Raw genomic sequence first — 16,425 nt, forward strand, 5'->3', positions numbered from 1 at the left:
GGCACTCTTACTCCCCGTTTCATATCGATGCTCACCAAGCACCTGATTCATGGGCTTGCTCCTGGATTCTTACCTCATGAGTTTATTGAGGAAAATTCCCAGCACTTAGCTGGGCCCCTCATCTGCACAGGTGTTTGATACAGGCTCATGCCCCGCATCCCTAAAATGCTTGCAGAGAGCTCTTCTGTCCCTCAGTTACGATACTCCACCCAGGGCCCATAACGCCACAGAGTGGTGACAGCCCCACTTGGAAGAGCCTGTCAGAAAATGAATATGGATTCTTAATTCTAAAACCAATTTCCAAGTGCACTCTGGAAGGGCAGGCAGAAATGAAGCCTGCCTCACAGAGTCATGGGCGCTCAATTCCAACCGATGGCAGGGCGACAGAGACGCGAGACCACCTAATGAGACCAGATCGGGATAGTCTGTCTGGCAATCATAGGCAGTATACGACAGAGAACTTTCTTTCTGGTCACTGTCAGGTTTCCCTAATAACCTGGTGCAAGCACATATATGTCTGTAACATTCAATTCCCCGGGGAACCTGGCCAACACAAAGCCCACCCTCTTGTTTTTAATAATAATATTTTCTATTTAATCTATCTTAGCATTTTTGGAGGTTTTGTTCAACCCAAACTCCAAGGGGAAAAAATTAGCATTTAGATAGGATTGCAGCAGCATTAAAATCAATGGAAGTGGCAACAGGAAGAGAGGGGGGTTGGGCCTCCCCACCCCCATAGCAGGATTCTGATATGACACTAAGCTTCGCAGTGAATACCTCTCTCGCAGCAGCTGTCACCAGCATCACTCAGCTTTGTTTCTCCATCTCATAGCGTGGAGTTTCCAGAGGGTCACATTTCCTATACAAAAGGCTGCCCCAGACTCTGCGGTGGTAATTGACACGAAGGCGGTACAGACAGGTGGCCTTCCTGTCCCAGATGTGCAAACACGAAGTGCTCTTTGCTAGCTGATGTGTCCCCTAGATTGCTTTCCTTGCTCTGGCGCTCCCCTCCCCAACGACATCCCCAAACCACCACAGACCCAGGTTCCAAACTCTCCTTGGAGCCTCCCACAACTATAGAAATGTTTCTGTGGCAGGCTAGGAAGACGGCTCAGTAGTGGTCAATAGCACTTGCTGTTCTCGCACTCATATCAGGCCGCACACAGCTGCTCTAGTTTCATGGGATCTAACGCCCTCTTCTGGCCTTTTTGGACACCTCATGTGGTGCACAGACATACACGCAGGCAAACATACATATTTTTTAAAAACCTTTGAAAATATTTTTATTTATTTATTTATTTGTTTGTTTATTTATTTATTTATTTTGGTTTTTCGAGACAAGGTTTCTCTGTATATCCTTGGCTGTCCTGGACTCACTTTGAAAATATTTTTTTAAAAGGATTCCTATTGATTTGCAGTTGAGACTAGAAAGGACACCAAAGAAACCACCTGGGGCTCAGTGTCAGCACATCAGGAGGGGCACCTGATTTGCCCCATGGGCTCTGCTTTTCCACAGTCTTATTTGGTTGAACCCTCACTTCCTGCGTGGCCTGATCCCAGTTGAGCTGAGTGTTCTTTTCCGGCCCGGGGGCGGGGGGCAGTTAGGAGCTGCCAGCCCTGATCAGGAGCCCTTGTGATCTGGTCTGTCCCTGATGATATCTCCCGGTGGGGAACCTTGAAACTCACACTTGAAAGCCCGCCTTGAAACTGTCACATTCAATAGAGCTGTTTTTGGAGTTTCTGTTGCCCGTGGAGCCTCTGGTAAGGCAGATTCATCATGCTCTTCCCAATTTTGTCTTTACTGCTGCTCTTGGGACTCGCCAGACTACAGGAGTGAGACATATTTAATGCTGCTACGTTTGCTGTCCTGTCTTAAAAACCCATTGATTCTAGTCACTCATTGAAGTCCCGTGTGCCCATCAGCATCTCTTTTCTTTAAGTGTTTTTAGCATCTGTTTTCTTTTTGTGTGCCTGTCCTGCTCATTTGTGTCTTAGTGTCCATTCTCCATCCCTGCCCATTTCCTGTATCCTTCCCCTGTCCCCTTTTCCCTGCTAGCTTGCATGTGTGTCTCTCCTCCTAAGAGGAAACTTTGATTTTTTTTTTTTTTTTTCCTTCAGGAAGATGACCTGAATGGAATCCACATTGTGGCCTTTGCTGAGAAGAGTGACCCAGGTAGGACGCCTTCCCATCTCCACCACACACCCACCCCTTCCCCCGCCCCTTCAAACACAGCCTCCACCCAGCCCCCCCCATCACCCCCCCTTGTCCCGTCTCTGCCCCAGCCCCACCCCAGCCCCTCCCCACAACCGACCCGTGCGTGCCCCATCCCCACCCCAGCCACAACCCATCTCTGCCCTCTCCACCCCGTCTCCACCCCATCCCCACCCTGTCTCCACCCTGTCTCCACCCCATCTCCCTCCTACACCAAATCTGCTTTGCTGTTGTTAGGAATTGGCTTCTCACCTTTTTAAGCCCTTATGGGGTTCTAGTTCAATAGCAAGATACTGACCTCTCAGGTGGGCGTCGTGGCGCATGCCTTTAATCCCAACATTTGGGATGCAGAGGCAGGTGGATCGCTGTGAGTTCGAGGCCAGCCTAGTCTACAAAGCGAGTCCAGGACAGCCAAGCCTACACAGAGAAACCCTATCTTGAAAAACAGAAAACAAAACAAAAAACAAACAAAGAAAAAAGATACCAACCTCTCTACTGGTCACCTGGTAGGTTATGAGTGTGTCTTCAGTGGTAAAGTTGGCTAAGGGAACAGCAGAATTTCAAAGAAAGTTCACAGTGGGCATGCGACCCCAGCTTTGGGCAGGGGACAGGAACATCAGCAGTTCAAGGCCAGCTTGGGTAACTTGAGACATTGTGTTCAGCTACTGAAATTGGGAATGAGCACACAGGGAGAGCACTGAAAAAAATTCTCATCTTATAGGGTGTGTGTGTGTGTGTGTGTGTGTGTGTGTGTGTGTGTGTGTGTGTGTGTGTGTGTTTCTGTTCACATTAAATGTTTGTCAGTTTATCATCAAACCTATATAAACCAATCCTACCTTAACATAATGATAAACACATGTGTTCCCACTGTAAAACACCATTTGTGCCTAGAGACATCTGCTGAAAAGTGAGGACAGGGTAGAGCAAGCGGCCTGCTTTTAGAGTGCCAACGGCTCTCTACCAGGGAAGAGTGAGGCAACTTCACTAGGTTTGCACTGTGGACATCTTGCCTGGTGTCCCTGTGATGAACACTGATGGAGAGACAAGGGCAAGAACGATGGTTTCTGCAAGATGCAAAATGCTAGTTTCCCGTAATCCACAAGTCCGAGCCTCCCGGGGGAAGGTGAGAGTGCAGATAGGCAAAATGTGTGCACTCTGCTCTGGGGCAAGTCACCGTGCATCGCCAGCTTACTGGGGAATTATATGGTGTTCGTCAGGAACTTCAGCCATGGCAGTAGGACAATATCAGGAGAAGAGCTCCAACAGAGATTCAGCCAGGACTGGGGTGCGCTAGCCTAGCATGCCTGAAGTCCTGGCCTCCTTCCTGAGCACTGAGAAAACTGGGTGCTGGCCTGTGATCTCAGTAGAGATAGGAGGATCAGAAATTCAAAGTCTTCCTCAGATATGCATCAAATCCAAGGCTAGCCTGGGCTACATGAAACCCTGTCTCAAAACAAACAAACAACAAACCCCAAACCAGCCAGCCAACCAACAAGAACAAAAAAGATCTTAGTTTCAGACCAAGAAACACAGAGTCAAAGAGGCTCAACCCAATTGCAGAGAACACGGGGACTCTGTGAAGAAAGGACCCATCGTCCCCACCACCAGCACAAGCCTGTCAGCGCAGGGGTCCAGCAAATGTTTGTGCAACAAACACTTAGACCTTTCTTAATCGTGTGGTTTTTAAAAATCAAGATAACCCACACACCAGAACAGTCCCTCTTTTAAAATAACATCTGAGTGGGGATTTTACACTCACAAGGCTGTGCAGATGTCAGCGCCATCTCACTCCAGGCCTTTACCAACAATACCCACTGATGGCTGCTCCTGTTACTGACCCTCACCACGAGTGATATGCACCATTATTATTGGTCTACCTGTCTGTTCTGGATATTTCCTATAAATGGAGTCATATAATATATAGACTTTAGTATCTAGCATAATATATACACATATATGCATATGTATGTATGTATTCCCAATATATATAGTAATTCCCACTATATATAGTATCTATCAGTATTTGACTATTTTTTGAGGCTGAGTAATCTTCTATTGCATCAAAACCAAATTATCTGGGAGCTGGTCTTGTAAATGTCCATGGGTGTGCCAGATTTCCCATCATAGACTTGCAGAGCTGGGAATGCTCCTCAAAGGGGGTCTGGGGTTTTTTTTGTTGTTGTTGTTGTTTTTGTTTTTACTGTAGTGTCAACTGCTTTTTACAGATCCTGGCTCCCCCAGCTCGCAAGGTTTACAGGCTGTAATCAGGCAGAATGGGATCCTCGGTGTTGTGTGATCAGAGTTGCTGCTGGCAGCTGCCTGCTGGCAAGACTCCAGGGGGCTTCCTTGCCGGCCCCCTGCCTCCTTCTCAGGCTTGCAGGGAGGCCTGTCTGGCTGTCTGGAACAATAGAACAAAGAGGTGTCCCTAAACTGCAGAAACCTGTTTGACAGAGATTGCTGCAGTCATGAATCAAGCTGCTGAAACCACTTCCACCTCCTCCCTGTGCAAATACCCCTGGGCCCTGGAGCGCTGCCTGTTCTCCAAATCCCAAGCTGGGGCTTGTCCCTGGGGAGCCCAGCAGTGCTGGCTGGGTGGGGAGGTCAGCAGCGGGGCCTCTCAGTGGCTGTGGGGTGTGCCTTCGCGTCCAGGGTGCTAACTGAAAGGGGCTCTGATGAAAGTCCTCACCTCTACTCTGTGGTCAGGCAGCGTTCACCTGCTGGGCAGCGGTGTGCAATCTGCCACCCCCACCCCACCCTCCAGGTTTCCTGGGGTCCTGGACAGTGCGTTTCCTGCAGACAGCTACTCACATTCCTTTGCTCTTGCTAATAGGTCTCCCACAAGCCTATGGCCTAACCAGGCTGCACCCACTTTCTGAAAGGGGAAGGTGGTTAAGTCCAGGACAGCAGATGCTTCTTGAAGAGCTGTGACGAGATGGTCACGCTAACCCTGAGGCCACTCTGTGATATGTGTGTAACAATTATCATTTATTATTTTGGTGTTGGACGAGAGCAGTGAGTCTTAAAGGCTACTTGGAGCACATCTCTAAGCCCAGGTTGGCATGGCAGCCAAGCCCTTACGACATCCCAATGCATCAGGAGTAAGAATGAAGGTGGCAATAAGGAGGCTTTAATTTTTATTCTCATTTTACAACTGAGGATGCTGAAGGCGAGGGAGGTTCCCGGGCTGGGGAGAAGCGAAGTGGAGAGAGGCTGTCTGGCTTCGCAGCCCACACCCTTAACCACAGGGCAGGCATACTTCTAAGCCTCCCAGGCAACATCTCACAGCCAGGAGATCATTCCCTGTGTCTCCCTCCTTCTGCGCTGCCCTTCTCCAACTCTCTGCCTTTAGCGATCTCACCACAAGAAAACAGAGTCACAGTTCAGGAGGCAGAAGACACTTCCATGGTGTGCACAAGATCACAAGGTTAGAGGCATGGCAGGAGAGGGACGTGATCCTTACTGAGGCCTACTCTTGGATGTGGTCCTTGTAATGATTTAAAAAAGCAAAAAACAAAAACAAAAGATGCCAGGTAACAGATAAGATACAGAGGAGCAAGGAAGTGGGAAAGGCATCCCTAGGGAAGAGAGAGATGGGGGTTGGGGGGAAAGGAGGAAAAAAGGGAGGGAGGGAGGGAAGGAGGGAAGATATGAGACAGATAGCTATGGGGAAGGGACAAGGGCTGGTAGAGCAGAAGAGCATGGCACAGAAGCGAGTCTGAGCCAAGAACCAAAGCACTGGGCAGCTTGCGCATCTCATTGGTGATGTGTTGCCCTCCTGAGGCCTCCTCACATTCTCAGATGCAGACTGTGAACTTGGGGGGCTGTCTCTTCAGTGACCTGGTGCCAAGACCTCTCCTTACAGCTCTGACCTTTCCAGCCAGAGTTTGTGTTCCCCCCTTGGCAGAAGGCTGAGAGGAGATTCCCCCCTTGGCAGAAGGCTGAGAGGAGGAGGGTCGTCCTGATAGGAAGCCATGCCTGCTCTCTGGGCTTGACAGCACGGCCTGCAGGCTTCTCTTACTGTGAGCTCTCATCTCTGTGCCTAGAGACAGAGCCGGCTGGGAAGGACAGTAGGGCATTCCCAGACCCTCTGCACTTGCTGCCTGCTCCATCCCACCCTCCTCTGCCCGCATCTTTTTCTGAGGCTGCTGTGCTCGGGGCAGAGCTGTGTGACAAGTTTGAAAACGAAAGCTTCTTCCTTGCTGCTCCCAGATGTGTCTGCGTTGGGCTGACATCTTCTTTACAATATTTGATGAAAGGTTTGCCAAGAGGCGTTTCTACATGAGCGCGCACGGCGGATGGAAAGCCTCTGAGGGCATTGGGAATAGTCACACTAACAAGCTAGCGACACAAGGCTGCTGCTGTCTGTAAGCACCGACCACATTTAGCACCAGGCCCTGGAAGGAGGAGTCAAGCCTTGTTGCACCTGAGCTCTTCCTGCCCTGGGGGTTTTTGTCAAAATGGTTGAAGACTCATTGTCTCAAACAGGAACACCAAGTGCTTCCTGGAGCTTTATAAACTTAAATTTGATATACCAGCCTCACTATTGGACTATCACTGGGTGTTGAATGTTGCTTATACACCCAGCAAATACCAAGCCTGCAGATCTGGACAGTTATTCCATATTGCGCAGTGTACAGAGGAGGCACCGTAAGCCCCGTCAAGTTAAACCGTCCCCTGCGGCTCTCATCAATGGTTAAGCGGTAGACCTGGGCCACTGACGCAGCAGTTCAGTCCTTTATCTCCGTGTGTCTCTGCACTGTGGAAATGTATCATTAGACCTGTTTTCTCACCAATTCTGGGATCCAGCGAGGAAGAGATGCAAAGTAGAGAAAGGATGCCGGGTAAGGAGTGGCCGGACCTGCCATATTGCATCTTCAAAGCCACTGGACCCCACAGTGGCCATCTTGCGGCAGCATATATTCTTTGGAAAGGGAAGCTCCCAGCCTTGTGGCTTCCTCCCACTCCCCACAAGGCCCAAGGCTAGCGAAATTCTGAGTTCTGCTTTTGGAGACCTCCGTACACCTGAGGACCAATGGTGCTTTCAGAGAGAAGGCCCCAGGGTCCCGCCTGCTGTATGTCTCAGCCTGGCACTAGTTCTGACTAGACAACCTCCAAGCCAGCTGCTACTGATCTCCTGCCTGCCTAACTGCCCACTGGCCACATGGACAATGACAAGAGGCCACCGTAGGGCCACAGGCAAAGACCCTTTAGTTCTCAGCTGCCCATAACTCGGAGTCAAGAATGGCGTCCTCCCATCTGCGTGGACTGAGCATAGCCAGCAACCGGGAGGGGATTTGGAGAAAATGGCAGTGGACGGCATGATAGACCTGTTTTGCTCCTGGGCCATGGCTTGGCCTGAGATACAATCACCTCAGTAAATGGGGCCTTTCCCTCGATGGCTGCTAGTGACCTTAGACCTGGTCCCCTAGGGCCTGGTACCGGCTCGTTCCCACCGGCCCCTGCCAGAAAAGCAGTGAAGGATAATGACTGGGTTCTCTTCCCACAAGGATGTGATTCCCAGAGGCCACTCGCTTGTCGTGGGAAACCTGGCCCAAGACACATGTGCTTTGTCACTGGGTCCTAAACTTCCAGGCTAGGAGGGAGCTGAGGTTCTCACAGCCTTCTTTTTTTTTTTAGGACGTCTTAGAGAGGCCAGGCTTCCTTAAAACATCAGTGCTTTGACCCCATAGTCACAGCAGCTCAGGAGCATGCGCAGAACCAGGGCAGGGACTGCACTCCAGCTTCTCTGTCAGAAAGGCAGAGGTAGCCCCCACCCCTCTCACCCCCCTCCTTAGCGTTAAGTCAAACTGTGAATCATCACTCTCACCCAGCCTGGGCCTCCCTGAGGACAAAGTTTCACAGAGGGTTTGGGAGTCTCTGGTGAAGAAAGGAAGATGGAAGCGATGTGGTCGGGATGCTGAGACCTCGGAGGAGGGAGGACGGAGAGTAAACGGCTGTGCGTGTGCAGATTGAAGACCTGAGCTAAGGCTCCTGTTGCTTCCTCAGAGACAACAGGGGCAAGTTGCCACCTTTGAGCGCTCTGCAAAGTAAAGGCGATAAAATCTTCCATGCAAAGATGAAATGCAAATATCCCATCCCGTAGGAGCCAATAAGATGATGACTGAGGTGACATGTGGCCGTCTCTGCGTCCATCAAGGTAGAAGGCAGTGTAGCGAGGGAGAGTTGTGGCTGTCATAATTCACAGCTCTGGGGTCAGACTTCAGGAGGGGCAGAGGTATCTACCCTAGAAATAAAAGGGGAGAGGCAGAGGTTTTAGACTCTCCACTGGCTTGGTTACCAGGCACACTGAGTCTCTTCCGGCCTTGGGAACTTCTTTGGGTGTGCCCCTGGTGTCTACGCTGGACAACTTCAAGCCTCAAAGGCTTTAACTGGTGCCCTCCTCTCTACTTACTTAATGCAGATGATGGGTTATTCCTTCTGAAAGTCAGATGGTCATACTCTTAAGAAGGTCTCTGAGCTAGGTCATTGATACAGGAAACATATTTACTTGCTCCTTACCCACTGGCTTTCTTGACTCCAGCTGTGCCCCAACCATGTGGTCACCATGTGTGACAAAGGTAAAACAAGCCTCTTACTCCTGCCTCCTGCTGGAACAGGGAGACTCATGGTAACTGTTGCCATTGCTTGGGCCACCGGTTATTTTGCTTTTTATTTTATGTGTGTGGATGTTTTGCCTCAGATGTCTGTATAAATGTATGCCTGGCGCTCTAGAGGTCAGAAGAGGGTGTCAGATCTCCTGGAACTGGAATTACAGATGTGAGCTGCCACGTGGATGCTGGGTCCTCTGAAAGAGCTGCCAGTGCTCTTAACCACGGAGCCACCTCTCCAGCCCCGTGGGTAAGGAGCCATTGAAATAGGTCTGAGGACTGAAGATGGCAGAGGCCAGCAAGCCCTGAGTTGGGAGTGGCCAGGCAGGCTAATACTTTACAGGCGGTTAAACCTGCTTGGCTGACAGCCAGCCACTGAGGCAGTGACCTCCTAGCCACAGCAGCTGCGGTCACAGAACAAGCAGCAGGAGCCAGATATTCCTGATGTATGTTCTGACTTGTGAGCATCTAAGACCATAGCTAACCTTCTCATGGGCCTCAGGTGACCCCACTGACACATGAGTGAACAAATGAATGAATGGCTGGGCTGAATGGACGTGCTCTGCTCCCTTGCATTCAGACAGAAGACTGGCAGCTTACTGAGGAAAACTCCTGCTTGAGCCTTCCTGTGCCAGGCTCTAAGTCTTTCAGAGACATTCATTTAATGTACAACCATCCTATGAAATAGCCATTACTGGGATAGGCAAGGTAAGGTCGGTCATCCTCCACCGAGCATGCATCTTCGGGAGGGATGCACATGGAGTGGCGAGGGAGGAAGGAGGACACTCGCCTAGCCAGCCAGATCAGCTGAATCAACCCTGTCAATCAATGGGGTGACAGATGTCATGGCCAGATCGCCCTCGCATCCTCAAGTCTACTTGAACAGGATCTGCGTTGTTGAACCGCACTCTCTTTATGATTACAGAGCCTTTCACATTTTGATTCTCGTTTTTTCAGAGACCTGGCCATATCACCTCAATGGCTGCACCTTCCTTTTCCAAGGTGTGCAGTCACACACCTGCGGGAGGAATTCTCTCCTGTGGTCTACGCATTTGGATCCATAAATCCACAGAGAGCTCTATGAATCTCCATATCTCCCTCTCCTGGGACATTACCACATGCCCAGAAGAGGAGCTCCAGTGAACCCAGACAGCAGCAAGGACATTTTAGGCCAGGGGAACGGGAGCTTGACTTTGCCAGTCACACCTGCATACGGCAGATACGGAATGCACCTTTCCCTTCCCCATCCTCCAAGGCCCTGGGTTTGTGCAGAGGGTGCTAATCTCAGTCCACAAACTACACTCAAACTTTCTATCTTGAGCTGTTCAGTTCTAAATGATGGATGCTGGTCTGACAGTTGGTCCTCTAGCCCCACCCAGCCACCCTGGTACCCACACATGGCTGCCTGGGATCACTGGCATCTGTACACACTGGCATCTATTGAGACGTCTGTTGTTCTGTTGGCTCTGTGGTCCTTGTTCCCAGCAGATCACCACTGGCCTTCTCCTCCTACCCGCAAGACAACAGCAGATTTGCCACTTTTCTGCTCATGTTCTCAGACGTACTGGCTGTTGGTGGCTCATGCAGGACTTTCTGGCATGAGTGCTAGAGGCCTTGATTTTTCCATTTCCCTAAATTTAATTGCTTAATGAAATATGAGTTATTTTCTGGATTCCCTAAGCTTCCAGAAATTCTTCATGTGGACACATGTGTATACATGACTTTTGTTCTTCACGTGTACACACACACACACACACACACACACACACACACACACACACACACACACACAGAGTATTTGTTGTATGGGATCTGTCAGGATCACACCGCTTGTATCTGCTCTTGGTGTGTGTGTTTGTGTGTGTGTGTGTGTGCGTGTGTGTGTGTAGGGGAGTGTTTAGGGTTTACAGTTTCCCTTACTTAATGTTCTTTCAAAAATTGTGCTTATGGAAAAAACTATGCTGCAGGGCTTCGGCTCAAAGGGTGGAAGGTTTGTCTCTGCTTTCCTATGATTCATCGCTCCGCTCTGGGGCATAGACTGCTACTGGCAGAGTACAGGGAAAGCTGGGTGTTCCAAGGCTTGTGCTGGAGTAAGGGGAGGCAAGAAACGGACTGTGGTACAGAGGGATGAGGCCCAATTTGAAGGTGTTGCGCATTCCAGCTTGCTTGCTCTTGGTCCATCCAGCAGAAGTAGGGAATCCAGAGATGGCTCACGGTTGGAACACAGGGGTTCACTGGGGACAGGCAGATTCCTCTGCTCTGGGACTGCCCTTTTTCACCATGGCTACTCAGGTTTTATCTCCCGATGAACAAATAAAGGTGAACCTTCGTTTAGAAAGAGGCCACTTCCCTATGACCTTTCGATTTCTTTGTTTAAAATTGCCATTTTTCTCTGTAGAAGCTCCTTTGTGTCTGTGGCTCTTCATCTGGCTCATTTTACAGACTCACTCTGTAATTGAGGGTAGGCACCAGATGGCCAAGAAAGCCTTGTGGAAAAAGCATACTCTTGCACTCTACGTGAGGCGCGGTGTATGTGCTGGGTGACTCAACTTTCTTGAATCCTATTCAGATGGCTATGAGTTCCTGGAGACCCTGAAACAGGTTGCCCGGGACAACACTGAAAACCCCGACTTGAGCATCCTGTGGATCGACCCAGATGACTTTCCACTGGTGAGTGGCCCAGGCCAAGGCCCCACCCCTGGTTGCTGTCACCACCCATATTTGTGTTTAGCACAAAGCCTTTAAGCATTCGAGAAAAACTGAAATAGTTGAAGGTGCTTGAAGAAGCCCAGAGGCCACTGCACAGCATTGAGCTTGGCTTCATGTGGTCATTATAGTGAGCAGACTTAACCATCAAGAAGTGACCACTCTTGGAGAGATCTACCCAGGGGAGCAGGGAACATTCCTTCTTTAAGCAACAGGATGACCCCTTTGCATCGCCACCTGCTTCTCCATGAGACTCTAAGAGGCAACCTGAATTATTAGAGAGTAACTGCCGAGTTAAGAACTTGATGAAGCCAGGTGTGGTGCTGCACGCCTTTAATCCCAGCACGTGGGAGGCAGAGGCAGGCAGATCATTGTGAGTTTGAGGTCAGCCTGGTCTACAAAGTGAGTCCAAAACAGCCAAGGGTAACACAGAGAGACACTGTCTCGGGGGGGGGGGGGCGGGGGGAGAGAAAAGAAAAGAAAAAAAAAAAAAAAAGAACTTTGATGAAGCAAAGAAGTGACCTGTCTGAGGGCAGAGACCACATGTGACTTGTTTGTCACAAGCCCTGTAGAATGCACAACAAGAGCTTTACTACCCCAGTGCTGGTCTGTGTCAACGAACAATAGCAAGAAAGCTTTGATAATTCTTAGTTTTGAACAAAGAACACAGAATCTGTGCCAGGCATCAACCCAGTGATGATGATGATAGTGGTGGGTAGTGATGGTGGTGATGATGATGATGACAGCAGAGGATGCTACGTCCTCTACCGTACTGATCGTTCTCTATTGGCCAAGCTCCATGCTGCACCAAGAGCCAGGCTCCCCAACACTACATGAGGTGGAACCTGGGTCTCTTCAAGTGCCTCGAAGACTAATACACGGTACTGAGTTATGCTGGTTTGTTTGAAGATGCCCTCATAGCTCATTCCCTCGCCAGCCCTGAAAACAGGTGCTGTTATAATCCCCCGTCTCACTGAGAAAGGGAAACACCTGGGGATGCTAAACCTAGTGGATGTGGAAGCCCTGCCAGGATGCAGAGCGAAGCAGAGCTTGGTCCAGTGAGTGCTTCTGGTAAGGCTAACTGCTGGTAATTCTGGGTAAGCACAAGAGAGGCGTGGCCATATACGCACACAGGATTAACCTGTTGATTTACTTTCTGCTCTGCATACTCCAGTTTACTTGGACTATTTCATTATGCAAACTTTCAAATGATCTGCCATTCCTTTTGTCAGTTTTGCATCTACCTTGGTTCTTGCAAAGCAACTTCCAGGCATTTCTAATGTCCAGATCCACAAACACGCCAGTCTGTTCCAGGCCCTGCATTTACCAGGGAGACCCCTGCCCCTGAAATCCCCATTTTCTTAGCTTCATGGACTCCATTAGCCTGCCCCAGCCAGACATTTGCCCAGATGGAGCCCATGCTGGGCTGAAGAAACCTGGCTTGTGTTTGCATTTTATGCCAAGTCACAGCATATCAGTGTTTTCCCAGCCATCTCATGTGGCAGAGTGGCACAAGATAAGGGGCCTTTAAGAATGGGACGTTGAAAGGGAGGTAGCGAAAAATGGCTCTTTTCATTACCGAGAAACTAGGAACAAGTGATAATTTGGGGACTGACACTGGCTATCTCTGTGATAGTCTCCCTGTGAGGTGTGGAAGTATTTATGTTCTATGCTGCCTCAGCTGGTGCTATGGTATCTTTTATTGAATTCTTAAAGTCAGTGCTTTAAGGCTAGAACCGGCCTCCAGTTTCCCAAGTGTCCACGGCTGTTTTAAAAAGCATTCAACCGACTGCAATCCGGTTACTATGGTAGGCTGGCAGCTGAGTGTAGCCACAGGGAGAGCCCTCTACCCACTGTCTAACCTTGGCCTTTTTGTTGCTGCAGCTTGTTGCTTACTGGGAGAAGACTTTCAAGATTGACCTGTTCAAGCCACAGATCGGGGTGGTGAACGTAACAGATGTGAGTACCCCCCCCTCCAAGGCTGGCCAGCTGGCCTCAGCCACGCTGTTGGCTGCAAGGCAGCCCTGAGCATGGAATCACTCTGACGTCCACAGCAGCAAGAAAAACTCTTGGGTCCTTTCCAAACTCTTGCAGTACTGTCAAAGAACCAGGCCTCATCTTCTCTAGAGTGTGTTTCCTTGCTTATAGAGCTGGTCCAACCTGATTCATTGACCTAGAACTTTCCACCAAAGAATATGCTCTTGTACTCACTCCCCAAGCCAAAGAACGAGGCCTTCTTACAAGGCAATTCATGCCTGGAGCTCCCATCGCCTAAGGGAGATGAAGAGGTTGATGGCCAAGCTCACAGCCACATACCCTAGACTCTGGAGACCCTGATCACAGGAGATAACACCTTCCCAATAGAAGGTCAAGCCCTGATGAACTGTAAGGGTAGAAAGGTCTACTGAGGAGAACCAGCAGAGTAGGAAGAAATGTAGACTCAGCCCCAGACATCTGATACATAGCAAGACAGATTTAACTAAGTAATCAGCGAGGAGATGGGACTATATAAGAGAGAGCCCACTGCAGCCAGTGCAGGCAGATGCTTTTGTGAATAGGGGCCAATTAGCAATGTCTCTTCACCCTGTGGTAAGTGTGCCAGCAATCTCTACACATCATGACTCTTGTGAGACAGTTTTGAAATCTGAATGATAATTAATTAATAATTAATTGCGTGTGCACGTGTGTATTCTCAGGAGTAGTAGAAAACCCATTTCCTTTACGGCTATTGAAACACAATACTGCGGGGGCTGGAGAGATGGCTCAGTGGTTAAGAGCACTGCCTGCTCTTCCAAAGGACCCGGGTTCAATTCCTAGCACCCACATGGCGGCTCACAACTGTCTGTAACCCCAAGATCTGACACCCCCACACCAACGCACATAAACTAAAATTAAATAGAATATCTAAAAAAAAAAAAAAAAAAAAAAAGAAACACAATACTGTACAGGACTGTTCTGCAACTTGACATTTGCATTTGCCTATCTGGACTTATTCCTGATAGGTGTGAGAGACTTGGAGGCCCACTCAACACAGCTAAACGAAACACCCTGATCTGCCTCAGCTTCCACCCTGTTTACTCATTAGCTTGTTCTGCCCCTCACTGCAGGCTGACAGCGTCTGGATGGAAATCCCGGATGATGATGACCTGCCCACAGCAGAGGAGCTGGAAGACTGGATTGAAGATGTGCTTTCTGGAAAGATCAACACTGAAGATGATGACAATGAAGATGAGGATGATGATGGTGATAATGACAATGATGACGACGACGACGACGATGATAATTCTGATGATGAGGATAATGATGACAGTGATGATGATGATGATGACGATGATTAGCTCCAACCCCGGGTGATTCGGATGAGAACTACATCAAGACTACCCTCTACCATACAGACAGCCCAAGGGGTCAGAAAGCAGTGGTACCCACACCAAGTCAACTCTTTCCCTTTCTCCAGCATCTTTTTCTGGTCCGTTCTCGGCATGAACGGTACATTTCGGTGAATGCCTTTCTAAAAACCCAGCGGTCCTACTCAGCAGGGACAGGAGGGGAGTGATTCCTGTGCTGGCTTCTTTCAACTATCAAGGAACAAATATCTCTTGCTCTTTGCTAGACCATCAGGGGTCACAGAATCCTGGGAGTCTGGGGACAGTATCTCCTGACACCTCTTCTCAAGTTTACTCACTGTCTTTGATTCTGATGGGGGATGGAACTGACAGCTAGCTATTGGATTACAAGTAGGGAGTGGCCTTCTAATCGCAGCTCAGGAAGGGTCACATAATTATTCAATTCAGCCCCCAAACCTAGAAGTCCTGTGAATTCAGACCCAAGCCTTGGCATGGCTACTAGGAGTCCCTGATATGTGTAGGTATCACTATCATTTCTGGAATATTAGGATGCTGTTTGGGGGACAGTTAGCTCTGTGAGCATCCCATCAATTAACAGGTCACACATATTTGCCGGCGGTGAGAGAGGAAAGAGGCTGAAGGAGAAAAGGCTTTTCATTTTTCTGGTGGAGACTGTTTAGGTCTCTGAATAGATCTGCTGGCCGCCTAGAGCGAGCTGGGGACTGAATGCCCCCTCTCTGTCCCCACTAGTGAGCTGTCCCATTCTGAATTAAAATTGCTTTATCCAATGGTCAATTAACTCTCCATTCACCAACAGTCCCACAGTTGACCAGGGCAGCAATAATTAGACTCCATGATGCCCTGAGGCACTGAGAAAAATGCAACCCCCAAGTGCCTTTTGAACTGTCTGAAAGTAGCATTGTGCTTAGTAGTTTTAGTTGCTAAGCGTTCTAATTTATTCTTGAAATCTGTTAACGTGGAGACGACTCTGTGTGGTTTTTGTTTCTGAAACTGGGGCAGTCCTTTTATGGAATAGTAATAAACTAATGGACATTAAAGTCATGTTTTGAAAAGATTGAGGTTATCTTGATAATTCTACCCTGGCCCTTTAAGAGTTTGTTTGCTTTTGCCTGGCTTCAGGTCTACCTCTCTGCCCCTTTGTTTGCTCTCCCACAATTAATGGTTCACTATGTCTCTCAGCTCTGTGCATGTTTCTGGGCACTAGTATCCGTGTCCATCAACTAATGGCCTCCAAAAGCCTCCATGGTGGGTCTCTAGCCTTGATCCTTGGTCTTTGATCCACTTGCATGCTAGCTGAGAACTTCAAATTCAACACAACAGAGCCTGAACCCATTCCCTTCCCCACTCTAAACTTGTTCTTTTCATGAATTCCCTGCTTGGATGAGTGCTATCACTACCTGGGTCATTGTCTAGGTGACTGAAAGTGCCATGTTCACCTTTGTGCCTATTGGGTGCCCGCCTGTGACCACAGCGTGTATCATTTAAGTAATAATGTATTGCGTAGACATCCTTACACTAAATCCAGCCGATA

At 49.1% G+C, this 16,425-nt stretch overlaps 1 protein-coding gene across 1 annotated transcript in view; it reads left to right on the forward strand.

Moving 5' to 3' along the window:
- Casq2 (calsequestrin 2) overlaps positions 1 to 15,431 on the forward strand; it is a 57,876-nt gene extending 42,445 nt beyond the window's left edge. The window contains exons 8-11 of the mRNA XM_051165462.1: positions 2,119 to 2,173; positions 11,390 to 11,490; positions 13,411 to 13,485; positions 14,634 to 15,431. Coding sequence (XP_051021419.1) covers positions 2,119 to 2,173; positions 11,390 to 11,490; positions 13,411 to 13,485; positions 14,634 to 14,864 — 462 coding nt within the window. The 3' untranslated portion in view covers positions 14,865 to 15,431. The remainder of the gene's footprint in view (positions 1 to 2,118; positions 2,174 to 11,389; positions 11,491 to 13,410; positions 13,486 to 14,633) is intronic.
- The last annotated feature ends 994 nt before the right edge of the window (positions 15,432 to 16,425 follow it).

The sequence above is a fragment of the Acomys russatus genome, chromosome 23 (assembly GCF_903995435.1).
Source record: "Acomys russatus chromosome 23, mAcoRus1.1, whole genome shotgun sequence".
Classification (NCBI taxonomy): domain Eukaryota; kingdom Metazoa; phylum Chordata; class Mammalia; order Rodentia; family Muridae; genus Acomys; species Acomys russatus.